The sequence below is a fragment of the Morchella importuna genome (genome assembly GCF_003444635.1).
Source record: "Morchella importuna strain M04M26 chromosome Unknown Morimp01GS002, whole genome shotgun sequence".
NCBI classification, from domain to species: domain Eukaryota; kingdom Fungi; phylum Ascomycota; class Pezizomycetes; order Pezizales; family Morchellaceae; genus Morchella; species Morchella importuna.
The window spans coordinates 505,524-521,995 of record NW_025763399.1 but is presented as its reverse complement, the minus strand read 5'-3'; the positions used below and the strand labels follow the sequence as shown (position 1 = coordinate 521,995).

At 47.2% G+C, this 16,472-nt stretch overlaps 1 protein-coding gene across 1 annotated transcript; it reads left to right on the top strand.

The window, feature by feature from the left end:
* Positions 1-2,375: 2,375 nt before the first annotated feature.
* On the top strand, positions 2,376-4,121 carry LAJ45_01025 (uncharacterized protein; the record flags this gene model as incomplete). Its single annotated transcript, XM_046110623.1, has 5 exons — positions 2,376-2,668; positions 2,733-3,189; positions 3,245-3,462; positions 3,519-3,875; positions 3,944-4,121. The coding sequence occupies 5 exons, from the start codon at positions 2,376-2,378 to the stop codon at positions 4,119-4,121; spliced, it is 1,503 nt and encodes a 500-aa protein (XP_045975801.1).
* Between the last annotated feature and the right edge of the window lie 12,351 nt (positions 4,122-16,472).

Genomic DNA, 16,472 nt, shown 5'->3' with positions numbered 1-16,472 from the left:
AGAACGCTCCTTTGAGGCATGAGACGATGTAAAAATCTCATCATGATCAAGCGCCGCTGTATTCTAGCTACTAGAAGGCAGAAGAATCTTTGGATGCCTCGGGGCAGAAGAATCTTTGGATGTCCCGGGGCAGAGTGAGTGTGCGTCCTGATCGATCGACCACGCCGGAGCTTAGCGACGCATGCTAATCGAATTTTCTTTGGGTGGGGTTTATTCTTTTCTGGGTGGATAGGTAGAAAAATGCGAGGTAAGTCATAGGACCCGGAGAATTTATGGCAAGCACGCCAAGCGACGTTAGGATGCTTACTGATACTACATGTAGTTTACCAGCATTATCTAGATGTAGTATCATTCGGTCGAGTACTAACAAAACATACTCATGGCGCCTATATACCTGTGTTCGTTATAACGAGACCGGTCTGCAGACATTCCTTCCCGATCTGTCTTATATTTACACGTAGGCTGGCCCTAGGTACATGTAGCCATGATACCTCGGCATCTATTGAGTAATCAAGTTCCTGAAACTCCTCGACGTCATGCTTTCCCGCAGTGAGACAGAACGACCCCCGAGTGATGGCTTGTGACTTCGTCTAAGAGTTCAGAGCTCAGGACAAGGTGCGGATATCATAAATTTCTGTAAATGCCACCTGCAATAGCCTCTTGGAGCCCGCTTTTTAGACTCAGAGTCAACATCTAATGCGATACAGATCACCGCCACACTCCTATTGATTGACCGGCCGGTCTCCACATGGCCAACCTACTATTAGGATGCTTTTACACACTCTCTTTGATGGGCCTCCACTTTCAATTCGAACCTCCAAAGAAATAACTAGTCGGATAGTACTAATGTCGGATATGGTGGCTATCCTAGAAGAAAAACATAACAGCCATATCTAGAGGGCTTTCTATACTATTCTACCGTCCATTCTCCATGCAGCATGCCGTGGTAACCTTGGAATCAGATGCTCATAGAGAACAAAGGATATTAGTGTGCGTGAGGACGAGGTAAAATACGAATTAGAAGACTTGAACTGCTCAAATAGTGGGTCTTTGGTGGTTTCCGCATGATTGGGCTTGAAGGGTCTAATTCCCCATATCGATTTTGATCACTTCTAAACAAACTACCCATCTGTCTACAGAAGTCGCACCCTGCTATTTCACTTGATACCATTATTGCTCGTACGGAGAACTAACCTATCCAGACATCTAATTTATCGCATTCATCTATACCACATATTTCATCACCAAAAGTTCGAATAAGGGGATAATCAATCATCCTTGAAAATTACAAACCACGAGACGGATTTAGGAGATTAAGCCACCAATACCGCGATTCTCAACAGATGTATATAAATCTCTCTGAGTGGGAGAGAGTTAAAGCACTGACGACAATGAGCCCATGGACTTATCTGCAGCGGTTTCAGACCAGGTCACCTCCAAAACCTGCTCTGTTCTAAGACGTCTCGACCTACCTACCTACCTGAACTAACTACATCACCCTCCGTGGCCCTAGTCTCTCACCGACTGGAATACGTTCCAAATCTCATGTCTACGAATGTCCTAAATTTCAGCGTTCCCCGGTCCCAAAGCGGTAAAGAGAAGCTACAAACACCATATCTGATTCGCGCGGGTACTAGTTGAGTAATCAATTAAAGCGAATGCTTTAGTCAATAGGCATATATCCTAACTCCATCCGGAGAGAAGAGCTTCTATCTCCGCCAGGTAGGTGAACCTGGTGTGTGCATATCCACCACCTGAGGCACGCACGGAACAAACGGCAAAACCCTTGCCCCACCCCGGCGCGGCCCCCACTGAAATTCTACTTCAGTCGCCAATTGTCTTTCTCGTTCTATAAGGCTGGGAATAAAAAGATGTCGGTTTTTCCGCTAGCCGGAATCTAAGGTGTTTTCTCTCTCTTTTCGATATTGGCGCCCGCCCAGAGCGCCGGAATGGCTGCACTTCTACTTCTTCCCCTTCGCTAATGGCAAGTAAACTTAAGGATTAGAACCTAGAGGAAGAATTTTGATATGGTATGCAGATTGTGGCTGTACCGGGGGGTTTATGCGAGGTGCATCATAGATTAGGCGGCTCTCTATGTCTTTCTCTGGGCTAGCTAGGGTTATATCAAGCTTTTGTTGAGGAATATGTGATGCTTGAGCTGTGCTCGTAACACCTCCCACCTGCTTGCTACATTGACTTCCCCCGGTTCATGCAGCCATTACTCACAAATTCAAGCTGAGGGCTATATATTCCTCAGTTCTCCCCGAGTCTCTAGGAATTTATCCTCCATCTCCTTTCTCTGCCACCGTCAATAATCCGGAAAAAGGGCTCCTCTGGCAGCTACTAATCATAACATTAGTGATTCAACATCAGGAATGGCTGAACTCAAGGATATCGAGGCGGGAGATATCCCTTCTCCGGTCTCACCGGTCTCCGGTATTCACACTGCGGACCGTGGAAATATTGACACCACAGAGAAGGGAATTCCACTCGGAATGCTAGGATCTGAAAAGTCCATGTCCACCCAGCGTGACGAGAACGCACCAGCAGAAGCCGATCCGAATCTCGTCGACTGGGACGGCCCCGAAGACCCCGAAAATCCCATGAATTGGCCGTCGTGGAGAAAGATCTTTACTGTTGGTATCGTCAGCGCAATCACATTCATAACGTAAGCCGCTGCCCTTATCCGGACAAGGCCGCTCTACTAATCCTCATTGATATCGTCCATACAGCCCACTAGCATCCTCTATATTCGCGCCATCAATACCCCAGGTAATGACCGACTTCGACTCAACCTCCCATGAGCTTGCTGCCTTTGTCGTATCTGTCTACGTCCTCGGCTTTGCCTTCGGTCCACTTCTCCTCGCTCCGGCATCCGAGTTCTGGGGCCGCAACCTTATCTACAACTTCTCCAACATCTGCTTCATCGGGTGTACAGTTGCCTGCGCCGAGTCCAAATCGCTCCCCATGCTGACGGCGTTCCGCTTCTTTGCTGGTTGCTTTGGCTCTGCACCGCTGACCATTGGTGGCGGCACGATTGCGGACGTTATACCACTGGAGCGGCGAGGCGCGGCGATTGCGCTGTTTGCACTTGGTCCTATTTTGGGGCCTACTATTGGGCCAGTTGCGGGCGGCTTTTTGGCAGAGGCGAAGGGTTGGAGATGGGTGTTTTGGCTGATTTGTATACTGGTATGCGGCGCGCTCTCTCTTGTTTTACCCGCATGGGTGTTAATGTCTGGAATAGAGTGGATTTGTTTCGCTGCTCTCGCTAGTGTTCCTAAAGGAGACATATGCACCGACGATTCTGGCGGCAAAGGCGAAGAGGTTGAGAAAGGAGACTGGAAATGACAAACTGAGGAGCAAGATGGAGAGCCCACTTCCCAAAAGCGAAATTCTTGCCAGATCTCTCGTCCGGCCGATCAAGATGCTCTTTCTGAGTCCCATCGTTCTACTTCTATCCATGTAAGTAACTCGACGCCGCATACATATTGATCATCGAACTCACTAACCACCTCCAGCTTCGCCGCCGTCTGCTACGGTTACCTCTACCTCCTCTTCACCACCTTCCCCACCGTCTTCGAGGGCCAATATCACTTCAGCACCGGCACCGTAGGCCTCGCCTACATCGGTCTCGGCGTCGGCTCCCTCACCGGCCTCATTATATCCGGCGTCTTCAGCGACCGCATCCTCATCGCCAAGAAGAAGAAGTACGGCGTGCTCAAGCCCGAGTATCGCCTTATCCCCATGTCGTACCTCGCGCCCTGCATCCCCATCGGCCTGTTCTGGTACGGCTGGGCCGCGTACGCAGAGACGCACTGGATCGTGCCCATCATCGGCACCACATTTGCCGGTATCGGCATCCTCAGCACCTTCATGTGCGTCACCACATATCTTGTCGACGCCTTCACGGTGTACGCCGCGAGCGCGTTGGCGGCGAACACAGTGCTGCGGAGTATCTTGGGGGGGTGCTGCCGCTTGCGGGAAGCAAGATGTATGAGCAGCTCGGATTGGGATGGGGGAACAGTCTGTTGGCGTTTATTGCGCTGGCGATGTGTCCGATGCCGGTGCTGTTTAATATGTATGGCGAGCGGATCAGGAAGCGGTACGACGTCAAGTGGTAATTTTTAATGGGTTAGGGTTATTGGACATCTCCACTTTTTCGTTTGTCTGGTTTATTTTTGATTATTCTTTTGGATAGAGGGGTATAGAGGATATACTTGTAGTCTAATACTTTTTCTTATCAAGGTATAAAATTAAAACTATTATAAATTGTACGTGTTTATGTCTGCAGATTGCTGGTGGAATTGTGGGGATCGAGTCCTAGCGTTGTTTCCAAGCCACAAGAAAGTGCAACCGTAAGACAAACGACCCGCGCATACCCTCCCCAAACATTCGGAACACAACAGGCTCGTAGCCGCCCGATACGCCATCTTCGTAACTATCATGTGTTACACCTCTACTACTTCTGGTTATAAAACCGGACCCATGTGGCACGTTCCTCCCCATGAATCACCACCTATCACTCCCAATCACCACCTATCACTCTCCCCCACAACCCACCCTCACAATCCACAACCCACAACCCCAAAGCTAATCACCCTCACTAAAAAAGGCCTAGTCCTACAACAGCCGGCATAAATAAATAAACAAAAACCCAGCTAGATGTAAATCGACACAGTTGTTCTCGGTTGTGAGGCGCGAGTGATAGTTCATGACCAAAATTCACCTCAACCCACTACACTGGTTCAACTTCAACTTCAACTTTGAGTTCAACTGACCACTTGGCATTTATCAAGGTAAGGATGATACCTTGCCACGGATTTCTTTATAGAGTAGAGAATAGTAATAAATGAATGAAGCGCGACCATCCGGTGGTCATTTCAACCTCCATACACCCCCCCCCCCCTCCCCCGAGAGGGGGGGGGGGTGAGGCGCCGCTGGGACGACCTACCCCAATACTGTAAAGAAGTAGCACAATTATGTCTATAAATATGAGTATGTACGCCTATGTGAGTGTGTACATTTGAGATTACCTTTACCTTGTGTCGACATGCAAGCCAAACATTCAACCACACAAGAACGAACACCGTTAATTACACCTCAACAGTTGGGGACTCTCATAATCTCGGTCCAAGATAGTTGTTTCAATTAATAGTAGATGCCATACTGAACTTCCGAGTTACGGTTCCGCCGGGAGGAGGTTTCCTTGGTCTCCCCGGGTTTTGGGGGGGGGGGGGGGTTAGTCCCCCGTTTTCTCTAGTTCTCTCCAGTCGTGACCTCTTTAATCTTTCACCTCCTGTTTTATTGCCGCACTATGGAGGCTTCTTCTCCCCCGGGGTACTCCGGCAGAGCGAGTGATAGCTCATGACTAAAATTTCTCCAAACGCACACCACAACCCCACGCGGGAGTGGTCATAATTGGCCAATATAACTCTAGAAACAGAAACATAGCCTGAGAAAAAGTGGTCTCGATATTTGAGAAGGGATGCGCGGGTAGGGACCTCGTGTGTGTATGTACCCTAATGATGATGGGCATGGGATCGACTCAATGTCCGGAGACTTTACCCTCGAAGTATAATACGATAGCATGGACCTAGAACCAGATGAGACGTCTCAATATCTTTCTTTGAAGCTTCCGGGCCTTTTTTCGGAAATCTCGAAACAGGTGACAGGTCTCGAGAGCTCCGAGTGATACCAGGTGATCCGCAGTATGTTCCTGATTGGCCGTAAATCTTGTGCGCATATGCACCTTAATTTTGGTTCCCATCCACCAACTATTGCTGTCTTAGTTTATGTTTTGCAAGTCATTAGCGACAAGATCCGTATCTATATCCTTATGTACGGGTTCATACCTCGACTCTAGCTTTGTTTTAGTCTCGAGACTTCCGACACTGGGATAAGTCAAGGCTGAGTCCAAAATTGCCGCCTCTTGCTTCGTATCCGTCGTTGTGTGACGCCCGGTGTGGTTGGAATTGCTGGTTGTGGTATTTAGCGGTTGTTAGTTTTCTGGCTAATCTTCGTTTTGCTGTGGGTCGTCTTTGTTCTTGCCTCTTTACTCCATCCGGGAGTTTCTCTCCGCAGCTAGCCAGATATCCGTCACCCGCCATAATAGGGTCTCGACACTCCAAATCCTGGTCTCCGCCATCTAACCCCGCAACCCACACCCGCAGCCCATAACTACTCAACGGTAGGAAATACACCCCCGCTTCCCGTTTACCTGAGAGCAACGCTCGCCACCACCAGTACCCACCCAAGCCCGGATGAGTGTTTTATCCAAGACATGTAGTTTTTAACGCACGTTGGAGAAAGTCAAGGTAGGTCAGTGCACGAGAGCATTGCATTATCCTATTATCAGCCACTTGGCGGTTAGTAGAAGCTCGGGCTACTGGGTTTTCTTGTGAGATGAGATCAATACTTCTATTTCTACCCTCCTCTCCTCGTAGCCCGCATTCAAGCACCGCTTTCTAAACGCGGGGAAGCGGCCCGATGTGAGTATCGGCGTCAAGCCCGCCGACCGAACCACCACCGATTGCATCCGCCGCAGGACATAGAAACAGCAACTTCACTCGTGTAGGGTATTTCAGCGTCGCAGTGTCTATTTGTCGGTTCTCAGCGAGCCTCTGTACGTTTCCGGGAGACTATTGATGTGGGGGGTAGGTTGATAGAAAACCGTGTCACCCCGTCTGCGTGTAGTCCGAAAATCAAGACAACAAGGAACCCCCTCTCCCCGGAATGACGAGCCAGAACAGTATCGATAAATAAAGGGCCACCGTAAGGACACACAGTGCGGGCGGGGTATCCCGGGGGAATTGTGAGCTAACCTAATTGGTTACATTCCTCATGCCGCGCGAGTGATGGCCTATGAATCAGAACAAGCAGATACATCAACACCAACATTCGAACTGGCTATACACATGCAAGTGCACACACACCAACATTGTCTACAATTCTAATTCCCATGATGTTGTTGAGCTGGGACTAATTAACCAGACACAGCATCGATTCTTGGCACCAGTGCGAGTGACACGACGTGATGCCCAGCAAGCAGACGCCGACGCCCCGCCAAGCCCAGATTACATAAAGCGTCGTACGCAACAAGGTCTTTCCGTACTGCAATCAGTCCTAAACCGAAAAGCCACCCCCGACGGGAAAAGAAACCGATTTTTTTGTGTAGGCACATAATCTGGTTTTAGCATAAATTTCTACATAGCAGAATAACGTTAGGCAATTGCGCAAAGAACCCTGGTTTTGGGGCAGGCCAGCGACATATTGCAATAAGTCCTTTAATAAAACAAAATAGAGAAAATGGGAGAAATGGAATCTGTACAATTGCAAGCCACGTATGATGAATGCCTATAGATCCTATTTCTTAAAATTTCGACTTTTTCTTACAGGTCGTTTCTGCAAGTATTGTGAACGACACCAACAACTTCAGGTTAACGCTAGGCATTAACAAGCTGTATAGGCTCCTCTTGATTAACCTACTCTTATCTCGCCTTAATACATTTTACTACTCTTAAGCCCTTCGCCGGGAGTGATGCGCTAGCAGCACAAACAAGAAGGGACAGTCACGTGATGGTTGGCTTCATGTAAGGTGACACAGCGGTTTAAACTCAGTTGTAGGTAACGATCCTGGGTTCCTAAATATTTGCCTTGGGGAATGATCACGCCTATTTGTGATTCGAGCAAACTGCCGACCAAAAAATGGTTTTGGCGTGATGTTTCAATTCCTCAACGTGACAGGGCCCCTGTAACCTTGTACATGGTGGCCTTGCGCATTGGCACTACATTATATAATTATGGGTTAATACAAAAACCCTTTTGCAACGCAACCTCCGAGACCGCAATTTGACTGTTGTTTGCATCCACATTCATCAAAAAAACACTCCCCACAAGATCAAATATTATCTAGAGGAAGCTGGGAGCCAGCGCTATATATTCTGCAGTTATTTTTTTGTATTCTTAGCAAAATATTTAGACTTTTTTCCCCCATACAAATTTGGTGTGCTAAGGCCGGTGTGACTGATGATAATTGGTTGCCATTGATAGCTCCCATATAAAATCACCTGCATTTTCCACCGGCGAAGCGGGGTAGCAAACCCTTTCTTCACAATGGCTCAGCCCAACCATATTTAGTCGAGTTATTAGGCGAAATAATTATCTACTCATATGTCGCTTTTTTAAACTTCTCTCCACTTTCAAAGCCTTTCGACCCTGGGAGTGATGCGCTGGCACTTCCACCCACGTACCCCGTGTCAGACCTAGAATTGGGTCGTATGGCAACAGCACTAAAATCTCCACACAAATTTTGGAGGCGAAAAGGCTCGGCAATAACCACAACCAAATTTGTATGGTAACGACCCGATTCCCAGTCTGACACGGTACTAGGTCAAAAACATCATCAAATAAGGCTCCGTTCGGTTGACATTGAATTGGTTGCAATCTATGGGCTCGATAAAATAACCTCCAGAGGTGTTTTTTTATTGGATTTTTGTGTCAACCGAACAGACCCTAAAGCATCGTACACCAGTCACGTGATATACCATGAACCCGCGCACGCGCAATTTCCAGCTCTAATCAACGAACTCCAGCTCCACCTGCATCGGTAACGGGGGCTCCTCTGCATTCCCAAACCAGATAAAATATAAAAAAAACATTTTTGAAAAACTCGTAATACCTTCATGTCTAAGTAAGGGTACACATTACGCATCGACTAGAGTACTCTAGAAAACATGTCCTCGCATATATATGTGTATAACTACGCAGCCATTATCCAGTTACGAAACGCGGGAAAATAATCGCTTAACATTAATGTGAGAGCTAGCAATAGAGGGGGCAAGGCAGACCAGCTAGCTTCAGCTCATATTTTGGAGGCTGAGAGTTGAAACGCGCGGGGCCATCGAAACGAATAAAAAAAGGTCGCGGTTGCATTACCCCTCCTTTCTGTCTTGAGTCAAAACCATCACGCCCTTTTTTTTTTTTTTTTTAAAAAAAAAAAAAAATCTTATTATTGCGTTTCTAATCGACTGAGATATTCCTAGGTGATCCTGTTTTCAGTCTTCAATTGGGCTACAAGACTTCTGACTATTTTTTTTCGAACTGGGGCCAGGCTATAGCCTAGAACAGCCAGGTATATACTCTAGTTCGTGTTTATCAACAGTGCGTACTTGCTCGCAGGACGAAGCCCGTGCTGACGGACAGGGAATTTCTCCCATTGGGCGGACAATACTATGTAGAGCACCACCTGCGCAAGAAACGGGTACTATGGGAGAAAGGGTGCACTGTGCACGTGGTGTGTATATGAGGTATCGAGTACGCAAGGTAAAAGGAAACAAATTTAAGCGTGGCTCTTATTTGTTGGTGAACTGGCATGGTATGGAATACATGTAGCCAAAGTTAGGTCTAGAGTATATGTAAAAGGCGTCTCGCCGTGTTGTGCTCAGCTTGGGGACTCGAGAAGACCTGCATAGAGAATCCAAAAAGAACAGCTGGTTATTGCTCGGATTAATTCAGGATTTTGTCTTTGATTAGGTAGCTACCTTACATATACGTTGATCCTTTCGTCCGCCAATCTGACATTCCGAGTCTTTTGCAGTGTGATTAAACAAGCATTATCCTGCTCATATAAGTAGGTATGTTTCGGCGTTTTCTGGAAGGCTTGATCTGTCTGGGTGGGGAGTCTCGGTCGTAAACAGATGCCAAGAAAATTAACAGTAAAATACTATGGCCTACAGATCTACCCCGACATACATACATGTAGTACCTACATGTAATTATGTTTCCATAAACGTACGTACCTGCTTGTAGCCTCCACGATAAAGTGCGATCGGCAACAAAAACAAGATGAAATGAGACCACATGCAACCTACCTGCGTGGTAGCACACGAATGGTTGATCTGGGCTGGAAAATTGGATTGAACCCGACAGTAACATTTGGTCGTCTTGACCAATGGGAGAGTGATAAGTATTCTAGCCTAGTCTGATTCGTTTTCCTGAGGCATGTGCTAGCTAGGACATTACATACATGATATGCACTCAATTGATACCTGGAGTCAATTATGCCTTATCCTACTTCGACCGGACACATATATATATAACCACACCAGTAATTATAAGCGATTATGTTCCTCGAATTCGCGAATGGATTTAGTTTTAATCAATGTCCAATAACGTCCGTAGCCTTAGGGGATTCTTGCAACCTCCAGCGACCTCAAAGGCCTCAAAGAGGGCAAAGAGTAAGCTCTAATATATCAGTAATGGGTACCTCCGTAACGCCCGGCCATAGCCAGCGACATCTTCAAGGGCCCGATCAGCATCCTTCCTATGATCAATCTCCAGTAGCGCACGTAGCGCCATGAAACCTCAGATGGCTGCGCCCCACCCCGTTGGCGGATACATATAGTTTGAAAACCACACCTTTACTTAGACAATATAAGCAATCCATTCGTCTCGACTGGTACTGTCACAGATGTCCATCCGCAAGTTTGAGCTAGGTATTCGCCAATCGCCCGGGGCGGGTGCCTCATTTGCAGAGAGTGTTCACTGCACACATTTGTAAATCCGTTCTGTCTACTTAGTTGTCATGAAGGTTGTGCTAGTGATTCCAACAAAATCGAGGCTCTAGCTCTTCTTCGAGATCTAGATATATATGTAATCGATACTCCACATAGGTATTAATTGCCATTCAAATTGACGCACCAAAGTGAATCGAGCCATACATACATACATAATATAATAATGCGCTCCATGTAGGTAAATCCTGCAATGGACGCCCATAATCGTAAAATAGTACCATGCTGGATAGTCTTCGATCTGGTCCTGGATTTCTACACCATCCGTAGGACCCAGTACTTTTTTTGACGTTACGTTTCTGATGTGGACACAAACCAAGCACTACCCAACCACATTTCCTGTGTCTGTTGTGAGGGAACAGGTTCTCATCACATAGGACCTCGACATATATAATCACCGGTAGCTGAGATTTATTTTTTGGCAAGTGAGGTCTAGTTAAATTTTGGAGAAGTTTCTAAGGGTTGACGTACGTATACGTAATCAAATTAAACCGTGTACGGATGTCTGTTCGCGACATAAGCCATCTAACCGCTACTACGTGATCGATTGGTCTATATATCCCCTGAACAAATTGTAGAAATAGGGCATTGCGACATCGGTTATGTATGGAATTACTCATGTATAAGGGATGACTCATAGAAGGAACAGGGATTCGGACAAGGCTTAGTGTCAAGGATTATGCAATCAGGGGATCACGTGGTATTAGAATATCTGTATATATAGAGCGCTCAAACGCCCACATTGTCACTGGAACTTCAGCGGCGCAATAGTATCTTCTTCGCACTACAAACACATCCTCCCTCAAGGTCACGTGTTCAAACCACACTCAAAGTCATTCTCTCTCACACTACGAACTTCAGGTTATGAGCCCGGGTTTTGCCAAATAAAATCCGCACAACACTCGCCACCTCGCTTTACTCAATTACACTTCATACAACATCATGTCTGACGCTGGAGAATCATCCAAGGCCGTGGAGGTTAAGTCCTCAGACAACACGAGCTCCAGTAACATTCCCATCAAGTTTGATGGACTCCCAAAATTAAAGGGACAATCCAACTACCAAACTTGGGCGTCTGCCTGGAGGATTACATTCGATGCAGCAGACTGGTGGGAAGCATTGAGCATCGAAAACCCCACAGAGGATGACACAGATCTCACCAAGGCCGAAATCAAAAAGGCCCGGAAACAAATGCACAGCCTTCTCATCGGAGCTGTAGCCGAAAACATACAATCAACAGTCGTCTCCGCCGAAAATGCATACCACGCATGGAAGGCACTCAAAGACCTCTACGATCGCGTATCACCAAACACGACGATCACCCTCCTCAGCCGTGTTCTAGACACAAAGATGCAAGACAACGGTAACCTAACCGAGCATCTCAAGACCAGGTGTCAGAGCGGCGACCACAAACTCGCTCAGGCCCTGCTACCCCTCACCAAATCCAACGAAGCGATGGCAGCATTCCTACTTGCCTCACTGCCGAAGTCGATGAGCAACGTCGTCGATAACATCCAGACTAAACAGGATGTTACATACAAAGATGTACACTAAAGGCTACAGAACCTACAAGAGGAAACCCCTCTCACCGGCAACAACAGGGTATTTCACACCAGGAGTACCCCAACACCAAACGGCAAGGAATGCACCTGGTGCAAGAAACGGAATAACCCGTACCAGGGCCACGAGTACAAGGAGTGTAGAAAGCTCAAAGAACAGAACAGGACAAGGGATTCAAACAAAAGGAGACCAGGGAGAGATAACTCAGCATCGGTAGTTATCAACGAATCATCCACAACAGTATGCATGGTACGCACCGATACCTCACCTTCTCTGCCCCTTACCTGGATCCTTGATTCTGGAGCTACTTCTCACGTAACACCTTTCAAAGACCAACTCTTCAACATCCGTCCACACACCAGCACAGTCCGAACAGCCGACAGCACCACCCACGCTGTCACCGGATTGGGAAGCGCTAGTTTCGAATGCTACCTTCCCAATGGAGATAGATCCACCGTTGTCCTCACCGACGTGCTGCTGGTCCCAACCATGGGAAATGTGGGATTGGTCTCAGAAACCGTACTCGACGAAAAGGGGTTTAGAACAGAGTCAGGAGGAGGAAACAAATTGGTCACGAAAGAAAAGAAAGGAATAATTTGGGCGAAATTGGATAAGGGACTTTGGAATGTACAAGTAGTTAGCAATACAGTTCGCTTGACCACTTACTCTGAATGGCATCAAGCACTAGGCCACCCTGCGACACTAGAAAACTTGTACGAAGACATCCATAAGCTACCCCCCAAACCAGAAACATTCCATTGCAGTCAATGTGCACTATCAAAAAGTGTACACAAGAAACCTGCACCAATTAGTACAAGATCCCAGCGAGCATTCGAACTAATCCACTCTGACCTCTCTGGAAAATTCGGCACACAATCGCAAGGAAGAGCTCTGTACTATATGTCCTTCATTGACGACTATACCCGCTTCGCCTGGATATATCTGCTAAAACAGAAAGACGATGCGATAAAAGCCATCAAAGACTACGTCACGAAAATCGAGAAACAGTACAATACAACAATACTGAGATTTAGAATGGACGGTGGTGGTGAATACGTCAACAAAGACACAATGGATTATTTCAACCTACAAGGAATAGTCCACAAACAGACTCCCCCATACACTCCCGAATCAAATGGAGTTGCAGAACGATTCAATAGGACGATAACAACAATGGTCAGGTGCATGATCATAGACCATCCTAAATCGTTATGGGGTGAAGCATACTCAACAGCTGTCTACCTCAAAAACAGGCTACCTCACAGTACGCTAAAGGGAAAGACCCCCTTCGAAGCCCTGAAAGGTTCAAAGCCGAGTATTCAACACCTTCAACCATTCGGAAAGAAATGCTATGTCCACATCCCAGAAAACTCTAGGCCAGCAGGAAGCAAACTAGCACCCCGAGCACATGAAGGAATCATCGTCGGATACTCAGACAGTACCAAACACTACCGCACCTGGATAGGATCACAAAATAGGCTAGTTGTAAGTCGAGATGTCACATTCCCCCCTCCTGAATCAGGGGAAGTCTCCGTGGAACTCGACTACACCCCTATCCTTAAACCAGAAGCGGCACCTGCACCGACGGACGACGGATATGAATCAGAAGACAGGCCTGATCGAGAACCCGAATCGTCAGCAATCGAAGAAGACCTTGAAGTAGACGCAAGTAGACTGGGGGCCGGGCTTACGAGGCTCACTCCTGGACGTCACCTCGAACAAAGTAATAAACAGGAAGCTAATCAGGAAAACACAGAAACACCCCCTCCGGAACCACCAAGGAAATCGAAACCTTGGAAACCAACAACCGAAAAGGAGAAAGAATCTGAAGTCCCGCATCCTGTCACAACAAGAAGATCGAATCGCATCCGTGAAAGAACGGTGTAACGGCAATATTATCTGTTAGCTAGGATGATCGATTGGATTGTGGAGGGAAGGTATTGCGCAGTTGTATTAGGATTTGTAATGGGGTTTCTGTTATGTTCTTTGGGTTTCCGTTACGCGAGATATGAGTCATCAATGGACTAGAGCCTGGATATATAAAGGGGTGTTGTCTCGTGCCTTTTCATGTTTTCCTTCCTTTCCTTTTCTCTTCACGGAACTTCTTGTACTTATTCCACGAATACTACTTTGTTCTACACCTCGTCATAGGGCTTAACTAGTTAGTCATACTAGGCAAAGCCACTCCATAGTCCACAGTCTCGAATACCTATTGCTACGTCCTCCCCTCGGTTGTATTCCTTGGCATCATAGTCCCTACGTCCATAGACCCCCGTTACACCAAGTTCCGTCCTCTATTGCCAACCAATACAACACCATAGTCTACCATGGCGGCACATCTCCCTATTGATTATCAACAGTTAAGCGATGCCCTTCAGACCTTCTTTCAAGAACATCCAGAGGTGGATGGCAATGTCGGAATAGAAGCCTATGCCCTTCTTCAACGAGCACAACATGGCCTTGCTCAGTATGCAACGGACTTACAGGAGGTGGAGAGGGAGGCTGGAAATGCAAGGGAGATGTTCGAACGAGATCTAGCCGCTGCCAGGGCCCACCGAGTCGCTGTTGAGGTGGTTGCCCCTGATGAAGAACCAATCGGAGAAGATAATGCCCCACCGGTACCTCCAGTTCCACCTGTTCCAGTGGTTACCCAACGGTCGGAAAAACTCCCAGACCCTGAAGTATTTAAGGGAGATCGCGATCGAGAAAGACTACACCTATTCAAGCAACAGATGAAAATCAAGCTATTGGGAAATGCCGACCGCTTTCCCACACTACAGTCCAAATTATCCTATGCATTCAGCCGATTGGAGGGTGTCGCCGCCAATCAGTTCTTACAATACGTTGGAGAAGAAGGCATCGCTTTGCCTTCCATGTTGCGGTTTTATGAAATCTTAGATACTGCTTTTGGGGATCCTGATCGAATGCGTACAGCTAGGAGGAACCTTAGGAACATCCGTCAACGAAACAGAACCTTTGCTGATTACTTCGCCGAATTCCAACGGTATGCTGCCGAGTCAGGGATGGATGAAGTCTCTCGGATTGAAGCTTTAATGGAGGGTATTAATGCGGAACTCGATGAATCGATGATACACCATGAGACTCCTGCGACAGTAGATGCCTGCGCGACACTTTTGCAACGGTTAGATAATCGACGACGAGCGGCAGAAGCTAAGCGAGGAAATAAAAAGCCTTGGAATGCTACTGCTGCTCCGACCCCTCGGCCTCCACCGGGGAATTCTGCCCCTATTCCTCGCGCTGCCGCCCCAGCTGTCAATGCACCTACTCCTGAGAACCATCCCTCGTTTCGCCCGGGAGGTGATGTACCAATGGATCTGTCCGGGGGACGTCGTCGCCCCACCCCTACCGAAAGAAACGCCCGCTTAGCTGAGGGTCGATGTTTCTATTGCGGAGGAGTCGGACATATGGTTAGGGATTGCCCCCAAACACGGGCAACTGGAAATCAACCAAGGAGACCGGTGATGAGAGAAGCAGCATTGAGGGTAGAGGAAAATGATGGAAGCGATAACGAGTCGGCAAAAGATTGTCCCTGCACTAAGTGGCTTAGCCCAGGGACCATTTAAGGATTTTTCTAGGATGCATATTTCTGGGTTTTCGGTATCTGAGGAGGAAATGGATGGGAACCAATTTGTAGTAACTTGTTCAATTTCACAGAATAAAAATACTTTCGTACCCACCTACGCCCTTATTGATACCGGAGCCTCAGGATATGCTTTCATCGATGAATCTTTTGCACGCCACAACAATCTTACCATGACCTCACTCAAAATCCCACGACATGTAGATGTTATAGACGGCAGACCTATCAAGTCAGGAAAGATTACTCATATTGTTGATGTCTCGTTAGACATTCATGGCCATCGAGAAACTGCGTCATGTTTTGTGACAAAGTTGGGACACTATCCGATTGTGATGGGGATACCTTGGATGCGACGCCATGATGTTACGATTCGACCAAAAGAAAATTTGCTTATCTTCAACTCTCAAAGCTGCCGTCAATATTGCTCGCTTAGTGGAACTACAATTACGGTTCATGGTATATCAATCCCCCTACCAGAAACTCATACCGTCACCGTCGCAGCGACCGAGAAACCTACTATCGACATTAACAAACTAATACCGAGGGAGTTCCACCGCTATATCCATATGTTTGAAGAATATGATGCTTCAGCGCTTCCACCACATCGACCGTTCCATGATATGAAGATAGTATTAGAAGAAGGCAAACAACCACCATGGGGACCAATATATGCTTTATCCCAAACGGAGTTGAAGGCACTTTGGGACTATCTTCAAGAGAACCTACCTAAGGGGATTATC